Source organism: Rhincodon typus, chromosome 16 (assembly GCF_021869965.1).
Source record: "Rhincodon typus isolate 14 chromosome 16, sRhiTyp1.1, whole genome shotgun sequence".
NCBI classification, from domain to species: domain Eukaryota; kingdom Metazoa; phylum Chordata; class Chondrichthyes; order Orectolobiformes; family Rhincodontidae; genus Rhincodon; species Rhincodon typus.
The window spans coordinates 12780584-12796685 of record NC_063347.1 but is presented as its reverse complement, the minus strand read 5'-3'; the positions used below and the strand labels follow the sequence as shown (position 1 = coordinate 12796685).

Here is a 16102-nt window from a genome sequence, read left to right as displayed (position 1 = left end):
TCTCCAGCATCTGCAGTTCCTACTATCTCTTATTAAAATGTTTTATTAGGTTTCACTAGGTTATTGCAATGCTTTATTAACTACACTCTCAACCTGATACCCACCTTTAATGACTTATGCATCGCTACTCCCTCTGCTCCTGCATCCCTTCAGAGCTATTGCCTTGATTTTACATTGTTCTTCCTACCAAAATGAATCACCTCACATTTCCTTGCATTGAACTTCATCTGCTACTTGTCCGCCCACTTCCCCCAACTTGTCAAGGTCCTTCTGGAAGTTCTACACTATCCTCTTCATAGTTCACAATGTTTCCAAAATTGTGCCCTGTACATCAAGGTATAGCTTATTTATAACAGGAAATACAATGGTCCCAACAATGAGTTTGGGGAATCCTCCACACACCTGCCTCCCAACCTGAAAGACATCCATTTACTCCATTTCTGAAGAAGGGTCCAGACCCAAAACATCAGCTTTTCTGCTCCTCTGATGCTGCCTGGCCTGCTGTGTTCATTCAGCTCTACACCTTGTTATCTCAGATTCTCCAGCATTGACCGTTCCTACTATCTCTCATTTACCATTACTCTCTGTTTCCCAACAGACAACCATCAAGATCCCCCGCTATGTGGCATCATCATACTGTTCGGTGCTTAATGCATTCCTCAGCATTAACCTTTGTAAATACGACTACAATAAATGCCCCCACCTTATCAATATTAAGCTCTTCTAATGACTGCATTTCCTCCTTTATCACCATGGTAAACAACCATCTTCTTCCTTCAGGACAGAATCATTTGATATTTCAGCCATGCCCTCTTCCTCTACGTGCAAATCCCCTTTAGGTAATCCTTACTCTTACTATTTATATGGCTATAAAAGACTTGAGATTCCCCTGTATGTTGGCTGCCAATCTCTTTTCATTGGCCTCTTTGCTTCTCTTCTCTGCCTTTTCACCACCCCTCTGAATCTTTCATTCTCAGCCTGGTTCTCAATTTTGTTTATCTCTCAAAAGTGCACTTTCTATTTTATTGTAATTTGTACCTCTTTTGTCATCTAGGGATCTCTGGATTTGTTTGCCCTACTTTTCCATTTCAAGGGAACATACCATATATATATATATATACAGTGTTCAGATCATCTCTTTTCTGAAGGAGCAGCTACTGATTTTCCTGCCAACACAATGTATTTGACCCAATTGAAGTTCGCTTTCCCTCAATTACTTATTCTTACTCTGGACTGTTCATTATCCATTCCCATAGTCACCCTGGTCCTTATGATGCAGTGACCACTGTTCCCTAAAGGTTCTCCCATTGACATTTCATCCGCTTCCCACCTCATCCCAAGAGCCATGTATATCAGTAATTCCTTTCTCACTGGACTGAAAACATTCTGCTGCAGAAAATTCTCCTGAACTCATCCTAGAAACACTTGAACAAAAACAAAGTTGCTGGAAAAGCTCAGCAGGTCTGGCAGCATCTGTGAAGGAGAAAACAGAGTTAACATTTCGGGTTTGGTGACCCTTCCTCAGAGCCTTCCTAGAAACTCTTGCCTATTTTCCTTTGCATAACCATTATCTCAGTGTATATTTCAATAATTAAACACCTCCCCCGCTCTCATTATAACTACATTTCACTTCCGGCACCTCTCTGTGATTAGCCTGTTCCTCTGCACCCTCCTTGCTCCCTATTGGCCGGTAGGCTACAACAAACAATGTAATTTTAAGAAAAGTTTCATTCATGGGTCCAGAGCCTCATTGGCTGGGCCAGCATTTATTGCCCATCCCTAATTACCCAGAGGGCAGCTTGAGAGTCAACCACATTGCTGTGGGTCTAGAGTCACATGTAGGCCAGACCAGGTAAGGATGGCAGTTTCCTTCTGCGAAAGGATGTTAGTGATTCAAATGGGTTTTTTCCCGACAATGGATTCATGGTCATCATTAGGGTCTTAATTCCAGATTTGTACTGAATTAAAACTTCATCATCTGCCACAGCAGGATTCAGACCCCGGTCCCCAGAGCATTAGTTGAGTTTCTGAATTAATAATCTAGCAATAATACCATTAGGCCGTTTTTGTTCCTTAGGCTAACCAAAGTGATTTCGTCCTTGAGTCCTTTGAGACATCTAGCATCGCAAAGCTTCCCTTAATCAATTCTTTCATTCAAATTCCTTCATTTGTGTTCTCCTAACTTTCCTGAACACCTTATATCCAGGAATATTGAACTCCCAAGTCCTACCCTTCCCTGAGCCTGGTCTCGGGTTGTAGCCACAAAATCACATTTCCACATGGCAAGCTGCCCTTGCAACTCACAATCAGATTTACTGTACTCTATGCATTCACATACATGCACAGTTCTGAGGAAGGTTCACCAGACCCAAAACATTTAACTCTGATTTTCCTTCACAGATGCTGCCAGACCTGCTGAGCTTTTCTGGCAATTTCTATTTTTGTTCCTGATTTACAGCATCCTCAGTTCTTTCAGTTTTTACAAAGAAGCACTGCATCTTTAGCCTGCGTGTGCTTGATTAACCAATATTGGGCAGCCGACTAACTCCTGTGAAGATCTTTAATGACTTTCACAGTGTGTGGTGGAATGTCGCACACAACTTGGACTGCTGTGAATGAGTTAAGCTTCAAACTTTTTAAAAAATACTAAAGCCTTCTCAATTGACCAAGAGCTTTCCTGTCCCTGTTGTGTATGGGCTGGTACTTGACATTGGCTTTGGTTGACAAAGGAGGATAAGCAACACCCTTTTCATGAGAAAGGAAGTATTCCCTGCTTCATGGTTGAAATGACTCACTTCCCAGCAGCTGATAGCTTCTTGGGCCAAAAGTGACTTGGCTTGATAAGTTCCTGTGTCAGCACAGGAGGCCTACGTCAGCTGGGGAGGTCCTACTTCCTGACAGCACTGATGGCTACAAAGTGCAGTTTCTGTTCTGTTTATGGCGTGGGAGAGGTGTCTGGTGGAAGTGGGAGAATTAGTAGCTAGAGGGAAGGAAGCGCTTTGATTGACATTTGTTAACCTGGTGACAACATAAGGCAAGTCTAGCTCAGGAAGTGGATGGTTTCGATGCAGGCATGTGTTTTCAATGTTGTCTCTGGCCCAAAACAAAATCCAATGTGGTCACCTGATATTTGACACCCAGCCATCATTATGGCTGTGGTAATAAGGAGAGAACTTGCATCTATATAGCACCTTTCACAATTCCAACGTACTTTACAGCCAGGTAGGTATATTTTGAAGTGTGACAGTGTGATAGTCTTTGAGTGTCCTGCCCACCATTGTTTGATTCCAAGTGGCAGTGAGCTAAGGCTCTCACATGGGCATTGATTTCCCCACTTAAGGGCCTCAGTCACCATCCACGCAACAGCAACGAGTAAGAACTGTCCCACCATGGGCTTAATCAGGTAGAGTCAGGAAGGTGATATGGTTCCCATGAGGGAACCCACCTGCCCAATTAGATGCTCCCCCACTTACAAACATACCTCCGGTGGTGAGCATTAAGCTATGCTCTGGTACAAGAAGGAGATGTGATATATTTTTCGGGTAAGATGAAGTAAAATGGGAGAAAGTTTGTTTAGAGCATAAGAACTCATGTTGAACTGTTGGGCTGAGTGGCCTGCAACACTGTACGTAACTTTTACATTTAACTGCAGCCAGGTTAGAGCCCACAGCTTTAGTGCCCAGGCATGAGCTGACAAAGTCTTGTTAGAATAAAACCTTGTTTGTCAATGTCGTAGTGGGAGGAGATACTTAAGGTCAGAGTGTCGGTCGGTTGGTTTGTTGATTGAACTTCTAACGGTGACCTGATTGGTATGAATGTGAGTGATAGATTTACCTCTTTCTTACGCTCACTGCCATGTCGCTGGAGCACCCACTTAATGCTGGCCTGAGGAGATTTGGGCTGGCATTCGAGGAATGTGCTGCTGCCTTCTACCCCATACTGCTCCGTCTCTGCTGCTTTCCTATTGGCTGTCAATGAACCAACACAGGGTTAGGACTCAATGTGAAACCAGCCACTCCATCAGAAAACAGAGGGAAACACTTCAGTTAAATAAACACAGGCAATGTATCACACTCTGACAGGAACTTCATGCTTTGGTGTCAATTTATTGTGAAAGAGGCCCGGTTATCCCTAATGAGAACAAGCTGGTCAAATGACGCATATGTAATTAGATCGTTCCATTGCAATCTGGTAAAATAAACATTATTTATTATTGCTTAGATCCATTCTAAAGGCAGAGTCTTGACAACTTAGGTTCCAGAAATCTTGTGTGCATCTTTCCAGATCTCTCATCTACCTCTCTCTGGATCTCTGGTGTACCTCTTTCTGAATCTCTCGGGTATATCTCTCTGGATCTCTCATGTACGTTTCTCCGGATTGCTTGTGTAATCGCTTGAGTCCGTATCCCTAATTCTGGCTGTTGGTAGTCCTCTAACTCTCCCAGCCCGTGCATACCTCTCTAGCACTTTTGCTGTCTGTGTCTCAAACTCACCCTGTGAACCATTCACTCAGTGCCTAACATTCACTATATGTTTGGAGTGATATGATAGATGCCTCCTTCAGGGTAAGGAAATCTCTCCCTACTTACCGTTGGAATTGTAACCTCGGCACTGCCTGATTGGGTTCCCGTGCCGTACATCTTGCCTTCGGCTTCGCCTGTGAGAAACAAAAGGAAGCAGATTCCAGTGAAAGCCAGATTCTGTAAGAATCAGTTTTTACTGATTTTCACACCCACTGAATTTTACATTCGTGTGCAGAGTAGGAAATGCTGCCCAGTGTGTGCACAGAATCAAATCGAATATTTGCCTCAAACACAGAGAATGCTGGAGAAACTCAGCGGGTCAGATAGCATCGGTGGAGAGAGAATGTTTCGAGTCCAACATGCCTCTCCTTCAGAACACTGTTTCTCCAGCATTCACTGAGTTTGTTTCATGTGTCCAGCATCTGGAGTATTTTCCTTTTATTCAAATATTGTATTTTGGTAAAACAAACGAAAGCAACACTTGTACAATTAAAAGCAGGGCCTTGGGTAGTGTAATTCTTTGAAGTTTGCATCATATATAGATAGGATGATTAAGCATTTAGCACGTTTGCCTTCATTGCTCAGATCTTTGAGTACAGGAGTTAGGATGTTATGTTGAGGTTGTACAGGACGTTGGTGAGGCCTCTTTTGGAGTACAGTGTCTAGTTCTGTTATAGGAAGGATATTATTAAGCTGGAGAGGGCTCTGAGGAGATTTACCAGGATGTTGCCTGGAATGGAGGGTTTGAGTTATAAGGAAAGGCTTAATAGACTGGGACTTTGTTCATTGGAACGTAGGAAGTTGAGAAGTGATCTTATTGAGGTTTATAAAATGATGAGGTGTATAAATAGAGTGAATGACAGATGTCTTTTCCCTAGAGTGGGAGATATGAAGACTAGTGGGCATATTTTTGAAGTGAGAGGAGAAAGATTCAAAAAAGACATGAGGGGCATTTTTTTTTACACAGAGAGTGGTTCATGTGTAGAATGAACTTCCAGAGGAAGTGGTGAATGTGGGTCCCATTACAATATTTAATAGACATTTAGATAAATACATTAATAAGAAATGTTTGGAGGGATATGGCCCAAGTGCAGGCAAGTGGGATTAGTTTAGTTTGGCATTATGATCGGCATGGATTGTTGGACCAATTGGTCTGTCTCTGTGCTGTATGACTTTATGACTCTATGACTCTAAATATTCACAGGTTAGGTAAAGCACCAACAATGGATACACAACAAGTCTCTTTGTCTGATATAGTTTTCCTCTTATCTTTTGTATAAAAATCAATAGTGTCCACAAACTGTACACTTCTAGCCCACAAACTTCAGTTTTAACAACAAAATAAAAAACTTGAATTTATCTGACAGCTCACCATTGAAATAATAATGATTTTCTTTTTAAATTTCTGATTTGGTTCTCAATCAAAATACTGAATTCACACATAATTATACCCAGACTAAGCAGAGTTAAAAGTCTCAGAAAAACATGAGTGACAGGTTCACTATAACCAGGGGATGCTTCGCTGCATGAATGTAAAATTAAAAGAAAATGATTTTCTGCTATAGTGACAGCAGTGTGATAAATGAAGTGACACAATGCACAGGGAAAAATATAATGAGTGTAGAATCCAGCTTGTGCAAATTTCAAGGAGCTTTTTGATATAACAATCTGCAGTTAATACTGGAATAGCAGTTGTATCTCATAGAACATAGAACATTACAGCGCAGTACAGGCCCTTCGGCCCTCGATGTTGCGCCGACCTGTGAAACCAATCTGAAGCCCATCTAACCTACACTATTCCATTATCATCCATATGTTTATCCAACATTTAAATGCCCTTAAAGTTGGCGAGTCTACTACTTTTGCAGGCAAGGCATTCCACGCCCTTACTACTCTCTGAGTAAAGAACCTACCTCTGACATCTGTCCTATATCTATCACCCCTCAATTTAAAGCTATGTCCCCTCGTGCTAGCCATCACCATCCGAGGAAAAAGGCTCCCACTGTCCACCCTATCTAATCCTCTGATCATCTTGTATGTCTCTATTAAGTCACCTCTTAACCTTCTTCTCTCTAACGAAAAACAGCCTCAAGTCCCTCAGCCTTTCCTCATAAGACCTTCCCTCCATACCAGGCAACATCTTGGAAATCTCCTCTGAACCCTTTCCAATGCTTCCACATCCTTCCTATAATGCGGCGACCAGAACTGTACGCAATACTCCAAGTGTGGCCGCACCAGAGTTTTGTACAGCTGCAACACGACCTCATGGCTCCGAAACTCAATCCCTCTACCAATAAAACCTAACATACTGTACGCATTCTTAACAACGCTATCCACCAGTGACAGGGCTAACTTCACAGAATCTTACAGCATGGAGAAAGGCCATTTGGCCATAGTGGTTGTTCTGCCCCTCACTCTCATAGCTCTTCCCCAGTCATGCTGAAAAAACAGTTCCACTGAAGCTTATATCCCATTCCCATTTGAAAATCACTGGAGAATCTGCTATCACCGCCACCCTTTTCAAGCAATGCATTCCAGAGTGTGTCAACTTGCTACGAACAGTGGAAAACATTCCCTTATCTTCCATCTGGTTCATCTGCTAATTTATTTAAACCTGTTCCTTCTGGTGTCTGATCCTGCTGCCAGTGGAGAGTCAGATAAACTCATTTTATTAACTTGATCAGAATCTCTCATAAAATTGTCAATTGCAGGCTGGGAATTGAAGTGTACATTGTATCTCACTGCTGGCCATGACATATCAAATTGATAAGAATTCTGAATGAATTTTAATAAATACTTTCATCACTGCTTTTAAAGTCCAGACCAATCAATTGCCTGATGATGATATTATGTCCCTGTGGTATCAACACATGGAGATCCAATTTTTATTACAGATATATATTAATTTATTTATAGCTGTAATGTGGACCTGGGTTATTGGTATCTCATTAATGGTCTGTTACCAGGTACAAAGAAAACATAGGATCAAAGAAAAAAATTCTACTGCGTCCTTCCAGAATCTAGGAATGCTCCACTCCTGTCATGTTCTGATCCCAAATTACTACTTTCTGGAGGCAAAGTAATGCCGAGTTTTTCTGCAAATTCCCAAACCAGAGCTATTTGTTGTAAATTGCAACCTCTGTCAAGAGAAGTGAAAGAATCATCTCATTGTTGTTTATTGGGTAGTACTGTGGCAGAATGTGTAGATAATTAACAGCCATGGCATTCCCACAGCAACTTGACATGTGAGACAGTTCAGTGTGAAAAACCCTAGTCAAAAACCCCAATAACAAATGATGTCATTGGAAGAAAAATCTTGTTCTTCTTTTTCCGGCTGTCCCTCAAGACCAAGAGTGACTTTCTTCCAGTCTGAAGTTGTGGGTTCCTAACGTGACTAAACAGTCCCGTGCTGGATCCACACATTCTGCTGTTGATGGGGCAGGTGGTGTTGGAAAGGGAGAGTGGTTTCCCCTTGATTCTTTCGATGTTTGTGCTTGGTCTCCACCTGGGCTTGTTAGTGATGCTGGAGGTGGTTGTCACCTTTGCAGGTACACCTTCTCCAGGTTGGATAGTTCCTGGGAAAAAGATCCCCAAATGTCGATAAGGACATTGCGTTTGTCAGGGAGGTTTTGAGGATGCCCTTGAAGCATTTTCTCCATCCTCCCAGTAACCACTTTCTGTGATGAAACTTGGAGTAGCGAGCTTGTTTGGGAAGTCTGGTGTCAGGCATATGGATTGACCGCAACTAATACCTCGATACTGGGCATGATGGCCTGAGAGAAGACCCTGAAACTTGACCACCTATCTTACCATTGTATTTGCAGGATCTTGTGTAGATGATATTTCTCTAAAGATTTGAGGAACAAATTCTAGCTAGTTGCTTTCCTTAGATCACTTTTCGACTACCCCAGAGACACAGGAAACAAAATGCTTCATTACAGTTGGCCAATTAACTACAATCCAATTTTTGCATCTGTCTTGTACTTTCATTAAGTATCAATTGACTGCAGTTGCATTTACTTTTCATCCATATTTAATTCTCCATGCTAAAGAAATTTCTTCTGAATGTAAGTTTTGCATTATCTGGGACTGATGGTGGGGTCCCTCAGAAATCCGTTCTCTTCTCTGTTCACAGGGTGTGCTATGGCTAGACAGGCCAGCATTTATTACCAGTCCTGAAGGTGGTTATTGAAAGTCTTCTTGAACCAGTGCAGTCCTTGGGGGGTCTAGTAACACCCTCAGTGCTGTCAGCAATGGAGATCCAGGATTTTGACTTAGCCACATTGAAGGAACAGTGGAGTAGCTGCTAGTGTGTGTGACTTGGAGGGGAGCTTGCAGATGACTGTGTCCGATGTTCTTATTTTCATTGTGAGTTTGGAAGGTGCTGTTGAAGAAACCTTGCTGAGCTGTAGCAGTGCATCTTGTAGACGGTACGCTCTGCTGCCACTGGCCCGAGGAATGAATGCTGATGGATATGGATTTGGTGCCAATCAAACCGACTGTTTTGTGTGGAATGATATTGATCTGCTTGAGTGTTATTGGACCTCTTAGCCACTTAGCATTGATCAGCCTAAGCCTGAATGCTGCCCAGGTCTTGCTGCGTGCAGGAAAGGCCAATGACTCTGATTGGCAACCTGACTGAGGAATAGTGGATGGGACTGAACATTGTGCTATCATCAAATTACATCCCCACTTCTGACTCTTCTAGAAGACAGAAGGGTATTAGGTGAGGCAGCTGAAGATGGTTGGATTTCTGAGAAGACCCAGTCTGTCCTGCACAAATCTGAAACTTGTAGGTTCGGTGCCTGAGATTATTGCACTGACTAATGGATTGAAAATCACAAACAAGGCTTTAATTGTGCTCTGACATGCACCATCTAATGACGGCCCAACAGTGATATAAGGCCTTGCAGAATTGCCAGTGTCTCAGCACTGGCTCTGTTCTTGCCTCTGAGTCAGGAAATTTACAGGTTCAAGTTCCACCCTGGGGACTTTTAACACATGATCCAGGTTGACACTTCAGTCTAACACAGACGGGTTATATACTGTTGGAGGTGCTGTCTTTTGGAGACAACATTAAACTTTTTCTCTCAGGTGGGTGTAAAGATCCCATGGGATAGCTTTAAAGAAGAGAAGAGGGGTTCTCCTTAGTATCCTGGCCAATATTTATCCCTCACTCAACATCACTAAAACTGATTATTTGGTCATTCATCAATTTGTGTTTGAGGAAACTCACTGTGTGTAAATTTCCTATTACAACAGAGTGTAGACTTTCTGCGTTACCTTGCAATTATATCCTAGATAGATTACATTGCATGCAAAATTCAACATGGTGCACAGGACACACCTGGGATCAGCGACACACAAAATAAAGGGCATTAGTTCACAACGTCCTGTCCTTACCAGAGCTTTTAAACAATTTGAAACTCTCTCTCCATCAGTAGCATAGTTTCTTCTCCCCTTACATTTTCAATTTTACAGCTTACATTTTGTAATCAACCTATTCAGAGATGTTACCTCTAGAGCAGTTGGGACTTGAACCTGGATCTCCTAGCTCAAAGGTAGAGGAACTACCACTGTAGCACAGAGACCTCAAACAGATTGATCTGCAGATAACAGGAGGACTTGAACCTGTAATCTTCTGATGGCACTTTGATCAACTCCAAACCCAGACATCTTTTCCATGAGGCCATGTGACCACCTCGGTCTTCTGCTCTTAACTTGCCATAATGGGTGTGGAAAGTACTCAATATATCGAGAAGCCTAGAGCAGCAAATGCCATTGTGCAGGAAACCAGAGAGATTGGGAGGTGTAGGTGTGAGGATTTAACTAATAAGAGAGATGGAGTTAAATCTTAGGCGAATATCAACTCCAGCATCAAGCCAACAGAAATCTTGGTTTAAGATACTCAGTGTCAAGTCTGAATTTTAAGAAGTTATACATAGTAAGTTTCAAGAAAGTAACTACGATTACGGGGCAGAAGGAGTCAATGATGCAAGAAAAGGAATTATTGAACTATCTGTATAAAACATAGAAACATAGAAGATAGGAGCCGGAGGAGGCCATTCGGCCCATTGAGCCTGCTCTGCCATTCTTCTTGATCATGGCTGATCGTCCAACTCTACAGCCTAATCCTGCTTTCTCCCCATAACCTTTGATCCCATTCACCCCAAGTGCTATATCTAGTCGCTTCTTGAATACATTCAATGTTTTGGCATCAACTACTTCCTGTGGTAATGAATTCCAAATGTTCACTTTGGGTGCAGAAATGTCTCCTCATCTCCGTCCTAAATCGTCTACCACAAATCCTCATACTGTGACCCTTGGTTTTGGACTTACCCAACGTCGGAAACATCCTCCCTGCATCTATCCTGTCTAGTCCTGTTAGAATTTTATAAGCCTCTATGAGATCCCTTCTCATTCTTCCGAACTCCAGTGAAAACAATCCTAACCTAGTCAATCTCTCCTCATATGTCAGACCCGCCTTCCCAGAATCAGCCTGGTAAACCTTCGCTCTACTCCCTTAGGAGCAAGAGCATTCTTCCTCAGAAAAGGAGACCAAAACTTCACACAATATTCCAGGTGTGGCCTTGCCAAGGCCCTGTATAACCGCAACAACACATCCCTGCTCCTGTACTCAACCTCTCGCAATGAAGGCCAACATACCATTTGCTTTCTTTACCGCCTGCGGCACCTGCATGCTTACCTTCAGCAACTGGTGCACGAGGACACCCAGGTCCCGCTGCACACTCCCCTCTCCCAATTTATAGCCATTCAGGTAGTAATCTGCACTCTTGGTTTTGCTTCCAAAGTGAATAACCTCACATTTATCCAAATTACACTGCATCTGCCAATGATTTTCCCACTTACCCAATCTGTCCAGATCATGCTGAAGGATCTCTGCATCCTCATCACAGTTCACCCTCCCACCCAACTTGGTATCATCTGCAAACTTTGAGATGTTACATTTTGTTCCCTCATCCAAATCATTTATATATATTGTGAATAGCTGGGGTCCCAGCACCAATCCCTGTGGTAACTCACTAGTTACTGCCTGCCAATTTGAAAAGGACCCATTAATTCCAGCTGTTTGTTTCCTCTCTGCCAACCAGTTTTCTATCCATCTCAATACACTTCCCCAATCCCATGTGCTTTAATGTTTGGTACAGCTCCAGGACACGGACATTTTTCGCAATATCTGGCAGAGTCGGAGCAATCCGAAAAGTCTAAGTAAGTGAATATTGCATCCATAAAGTGACACAGGATAGGCAGACAACACACACAGAACCAGATGGAGGTGGATTAATGAATTGTTGCCCATTTGTGTTTCAGTATACAGGAACTGATGCTGAGCTGTCAATGAGGGGCACAGCAAGCAAGCGAACGGTTCACTTAGCATCAACCGATTATTTACCTTTTGGATGATGCTAAATATCTGGAGCAGGCTTTACCATCCCAAGCACAGTATGGATCTCTGGCAAGGCAGCAATCAGCACAGACCTCTCCATAAACATCACAGCGATGGAGAGCAATTTGTGTAATGCCCAAGGTAGAACCAACATACAGCTGTTGCTATTAAAAACACAAAAAACAAACATTAAGACTGTGGACTTAGGACAGTCACCACTGTGGAGTAGGGTTAGGAGTGGTCTACGTGAGTGACAGGCAGTTCATAAATCTGCCATTAAATCATTCATTGGAAACCACAACAAGAAGGCACTGAATACGAACATATATCTAACAAGTCAAAAAGTAATCAGATTTGTAAAATGCTATTTCATAGATAGCATTGGGCACCCATTAGATTCTATATCATCTACAGAATTTTTAAACTAGGGTTCATATGGTTTCAGATCAGGGAATGAGAAGAAATCAAGCAGGCTTCATTAAAACAGTGGCAGTGGAACAGGTCCGTGATCAGATTGTTTTCTCACTCACTTATTCGGGTAAACGGTCAACACCATGATGGAAAAGAAAGTAGGAAACTAAGTTAATAAAACAGGAAGATATTCAATCCTTGAATTCAGAAGTGGACCGGTTGGTGCAGAAATGGAGAAGGCAATATTAATTTGAAGATCAGAGAGGAAGCTTTAGGTCTTCGTTTCTAAATTTGAACAATGAAACTAATGAGCCCAACTGAAATTTTTGTTTAAACTTTAAACACGATTACAATCGGTCAGTCAAGTAGCCAAGCAGTGTTACCCTTTTGGACGAGATCTTCATCGTCTTTACTTCTGTTGGCATCTGAAAAATTAAATGTTCGAACTTGTCAACGCACACTATGGGATCCACAAAGAAAATCCAAAAGAACTGCGGATGCTGTAAATCAGAAACAAAAACAGAAATTGCTGGAAAAGCTCAGCGGGTCTGGCAGCATCTATGGAGAGAAATCAGAGTTAGCATTTCGGATTAAGAACTGAGGAAAGGTCACTTGACCCCAAACGTTAACTCTGATGTCTCTCCATAGATACTGCCAGGCCTGCTGAGCTTTTCTGGCAATTTCTGTTTAGGAGTCACAAAAAGATGCACAAATGCCTTGGTTTATGAATGGCATTTTTATCTTTAAAAACTGGCATGATTCCTGCCCTGCCTATAGAAGGACAACTAGCCTAATGTATTATGTTCCTTAAGAACTGCTCCTTGATTTACCCATTCTTCTGCCTGGCCTCTGATGAGGAAGTGTCAAGTGGAATTGGAAGAGGGGCAAAGAATCCTTTGGGGTTGACATAATCCAGCTGTCTGAAAACCAGGACTATAACTTGACAGGGGCTTACAAGAAAGTGGAAGAAAGTAGCTGAGAGATTCGCTGTGTTCTTGAGGGATCGGAAATGGTTGTCAAATGTTCTCTTTATTAAGTTATTGAAAGGAAACATTTTTAAAAGAAGGAAAAACATTTAGTATTGAATCAGGACTAATGTTTTGCAGAGGGGTAGTGTAGATCTGTGTCTGCCTTAATATCACAAAGCACAAACTATCAGGTTCATCAAATCACTATAGTGCAGCATGAGGACATTCAGCCCATCAAGTCCCTCTAACCCTCTGAAGAACATCCCGTCCAGCCTCACGCGGTAACCGCATATGGGATTTTTACCATGACTAGCCTGCATATCCCTGGACACTGTGGGCAATTTAGCATGGCCAATCCACCTAACCTGCACATCTTTGGACTGTGGGAGGAAACCAGAGCAACTGGAAGAAACCTATGCAGATAGGGGGATAGCATGCAAACTCCACACAGACACAGTCACCCAAGGCTACAATTGAACTCGGGACCCTGGTACTATGAGGCAACAGTGTTAACCACTGTGTCACCTTGAGGTATTGTTTTAAAATCTGGTTTGTAGCACAATGAATACATTGCCTCTGAGAAGAGTTGAGGCACAACTCATTGTTCCTGTCAAGGGAGGAGCCACAGGATAAACATTTAAAAGCAGGCAAAAATGTAAGCCAGTGCGGAGATGGGATGGGGTTGGTTCTGGGTTGCTTTAGGAAAGAACCAGCAGTGACATGATGGCCTCACATTGTGCTGCTAATCTTCTGTGATCCTACGATTTTAAGTTGATTTCAAAGGCTTGGCAAACAAAGAGACCAATAGCCCCAAATAACTTTTTTGCCATTTTTAAAATTGCAGATTTACTATTAAATGTGACCGGATTAAAGAGGCTAGCACTGACCTTGAAGACTTCGACTTCTTCGAGAATGAGCTCCTCAGTCTCCATGTCATCTTTGGGTAACACGATCACTTTCTGCACTGTTCCACGATCTGAATGAAAATGAAGAAGGTAGAGCAATGAGGCGAAATGTGGGACTTTGCCTTTTCCTGTTAAAAAAAACACTTGGGACACTCTTTACACTGCAGCCAGCCTAAGGGCCTGTTGTAGAGATTCAATGACATGGAATTTACGGTGGAACCTAAAAGATAGACATTCGGTATCAAGTAAAATGTGGGTCTGACGAGTTATGTCACATGGTTCTCAGGCCATGTGGTTGCTGCTGTTAACCAAGTATCTAAATCCCAGAGCTCTCTGGCAGTAGTGTGGGAGTGTTTTTATGACATGGGCTGCAGTGTGGTGTAAGAAGGAAACTCTCTTATCACCAACTTCTCAACCACAACTGGCAATGGCTGGTAAATATGCCCCTGTAGTGACACATTTCATCCAAAGAATTAGTTTATGTAAACACCAATGTTTTTTTCAGTCCTGTGATTTTTAATAATCATAGAATCCTTACGGTGCGGAAAGAAGCCATTTGGCCCATCAAGTCTGCCCTCTGAAGGGCATCCCACCTAGACCTAGCACACCCCCACCCCACCCCATGACCCTGCTTTTACCATGGCTAACCCACCCAGCCTGCACATCCCTGGACACTATGGGCAATTTCCCATGGCCAAGCCACCTAACCTGCACATCTTTGGACTGTGGGAGGAAACCAGAGCACCCGGAGGAAACCCACACAGACACGGGGAGAACGTGCAAATTCCTCATAGACAGTTGCCCAAGGGTGGAATTGAACTTGGGTCCCTGGTGCTGTGAAGCAGTAGTGCTAACCACTGAGCCACCGTGCCACCCCAAAATCATAAATACTTCATTATAATAATATACCTTATTTAAATAAATAATAAGTATAAAATAATGAATACTTCTTAATGCTCATGGGAACATCATCACCCCAAAGCCATTTCCATGTTAAACATCATCCTTATTTAGAATATATGATAAAAACTGAAAGAACTGTGGATACTGTAAATCAGGAACAAAAACAGAAGTTGCTGGAAAAGCTCAGCAGGTCTGGCAGCATCTGTGAAGAATAAATCAGAGTTAACGTTTTGGGACCAGTGACTCTTCCTCAGAGCTCAGAACCGTTCTGAGGAAGGGTCACCGGACCCGAAATGTTAACTCTGATTTTTTTCTTCACAGATGCTGCCAGACCTGCTGGGACATATGATGGTTGTCACTGGGTTGTTACCCTGGAATAACCTCACCGCAACACAAGGATCAAGTTGAAGCCCTGGGCTGGGCTGACTTGTATGGGAGTGTAAAACACTGAGGGTGGTTTTCTCTCAACAGTGTGGACTGAATTCCTTTGCAGTTCCTCAGCCGCAGCAATTGATCCATTTTTGTTCTTGCAATACCCTGGCAACAAGTGAAGTGGCTTTAAAGCTCTGTCTTTTCCTCTTTTCAAAGTCCCTGGGAAGACCTGAGGAAAACCTGCACTTCAGATGCAAGCATTTTGACCAGTGTCTCTCACTTTCTTGCTACCCATTTTCTGGCTGTCTCACCCAAAAGTGCTTTCAATGTGTTATCTAGAGCTGTAATGATGTGGTGCAGGGCTAAGTGGTGTTCTACATCCCCTGAAGGTACAAACTAGTGTACTGTATCTGATGGGGGAGGGTGGCAAACTAGTGTGCTATACCTCCTGTGGGGGTAAAGTGGCAGCTCTAGGACACATGTGCAAATCTAAGAGATAACACAGTGTGGAGGTGGAGGAACACAGCAGGCCAGGCAGCATCAGAGGAGCAGGAAAGCTGACGTTTCAGGTCTGGACCATTTCTGAAGATGGATCCCAACCCAAAACGTCAGC

The 16102-nt window shown here is 42.8% G+C and overlaps 1 protein-coding gene across 3 annotated transcripts in view; it reads right to left on the bottom strand.

Moving 5' to 3' along the window:
• The window catches only part of sema3fb (sema domain, immunoglobulin domain (Ig), short basic domain, secreted, (semaphorin) 3Fb), a 239239-nt gene that overhangs the window by 6786 nt on the left and 216351 nt on the right, over nucleotides 1-16102 (bottom strand). For all 3 annotated transcript variants that reach the window (XM_048606458.1, XM_048606461.1, XM_048606460.1), the window contains 5 exons: nucleotides 14197-14285; nucleotides 12725-12766; nucleotides 11937-12094; nucleotides 4589-4656; nucleotides 3835-3968 (listed from right to left, as the gene is read on the bottom strand). In XM_048606458.1, the coding sequence (XP_048462415.1) occupies nucleotides 3835-3968; nucleotides 4589-4656; nucleotides 11937-12094; nucleotides 12725-12766; nucleotides 14197-14285 (491 nt within the window). The remainder of the gene's footprint in view (nucleotides 1-3834; nucleotides 3969-4588; nucleotides 4657-11936; nucleotides 12095-12724; nucleotides 12767-14196; nucleotides 14286-16102) is intronic.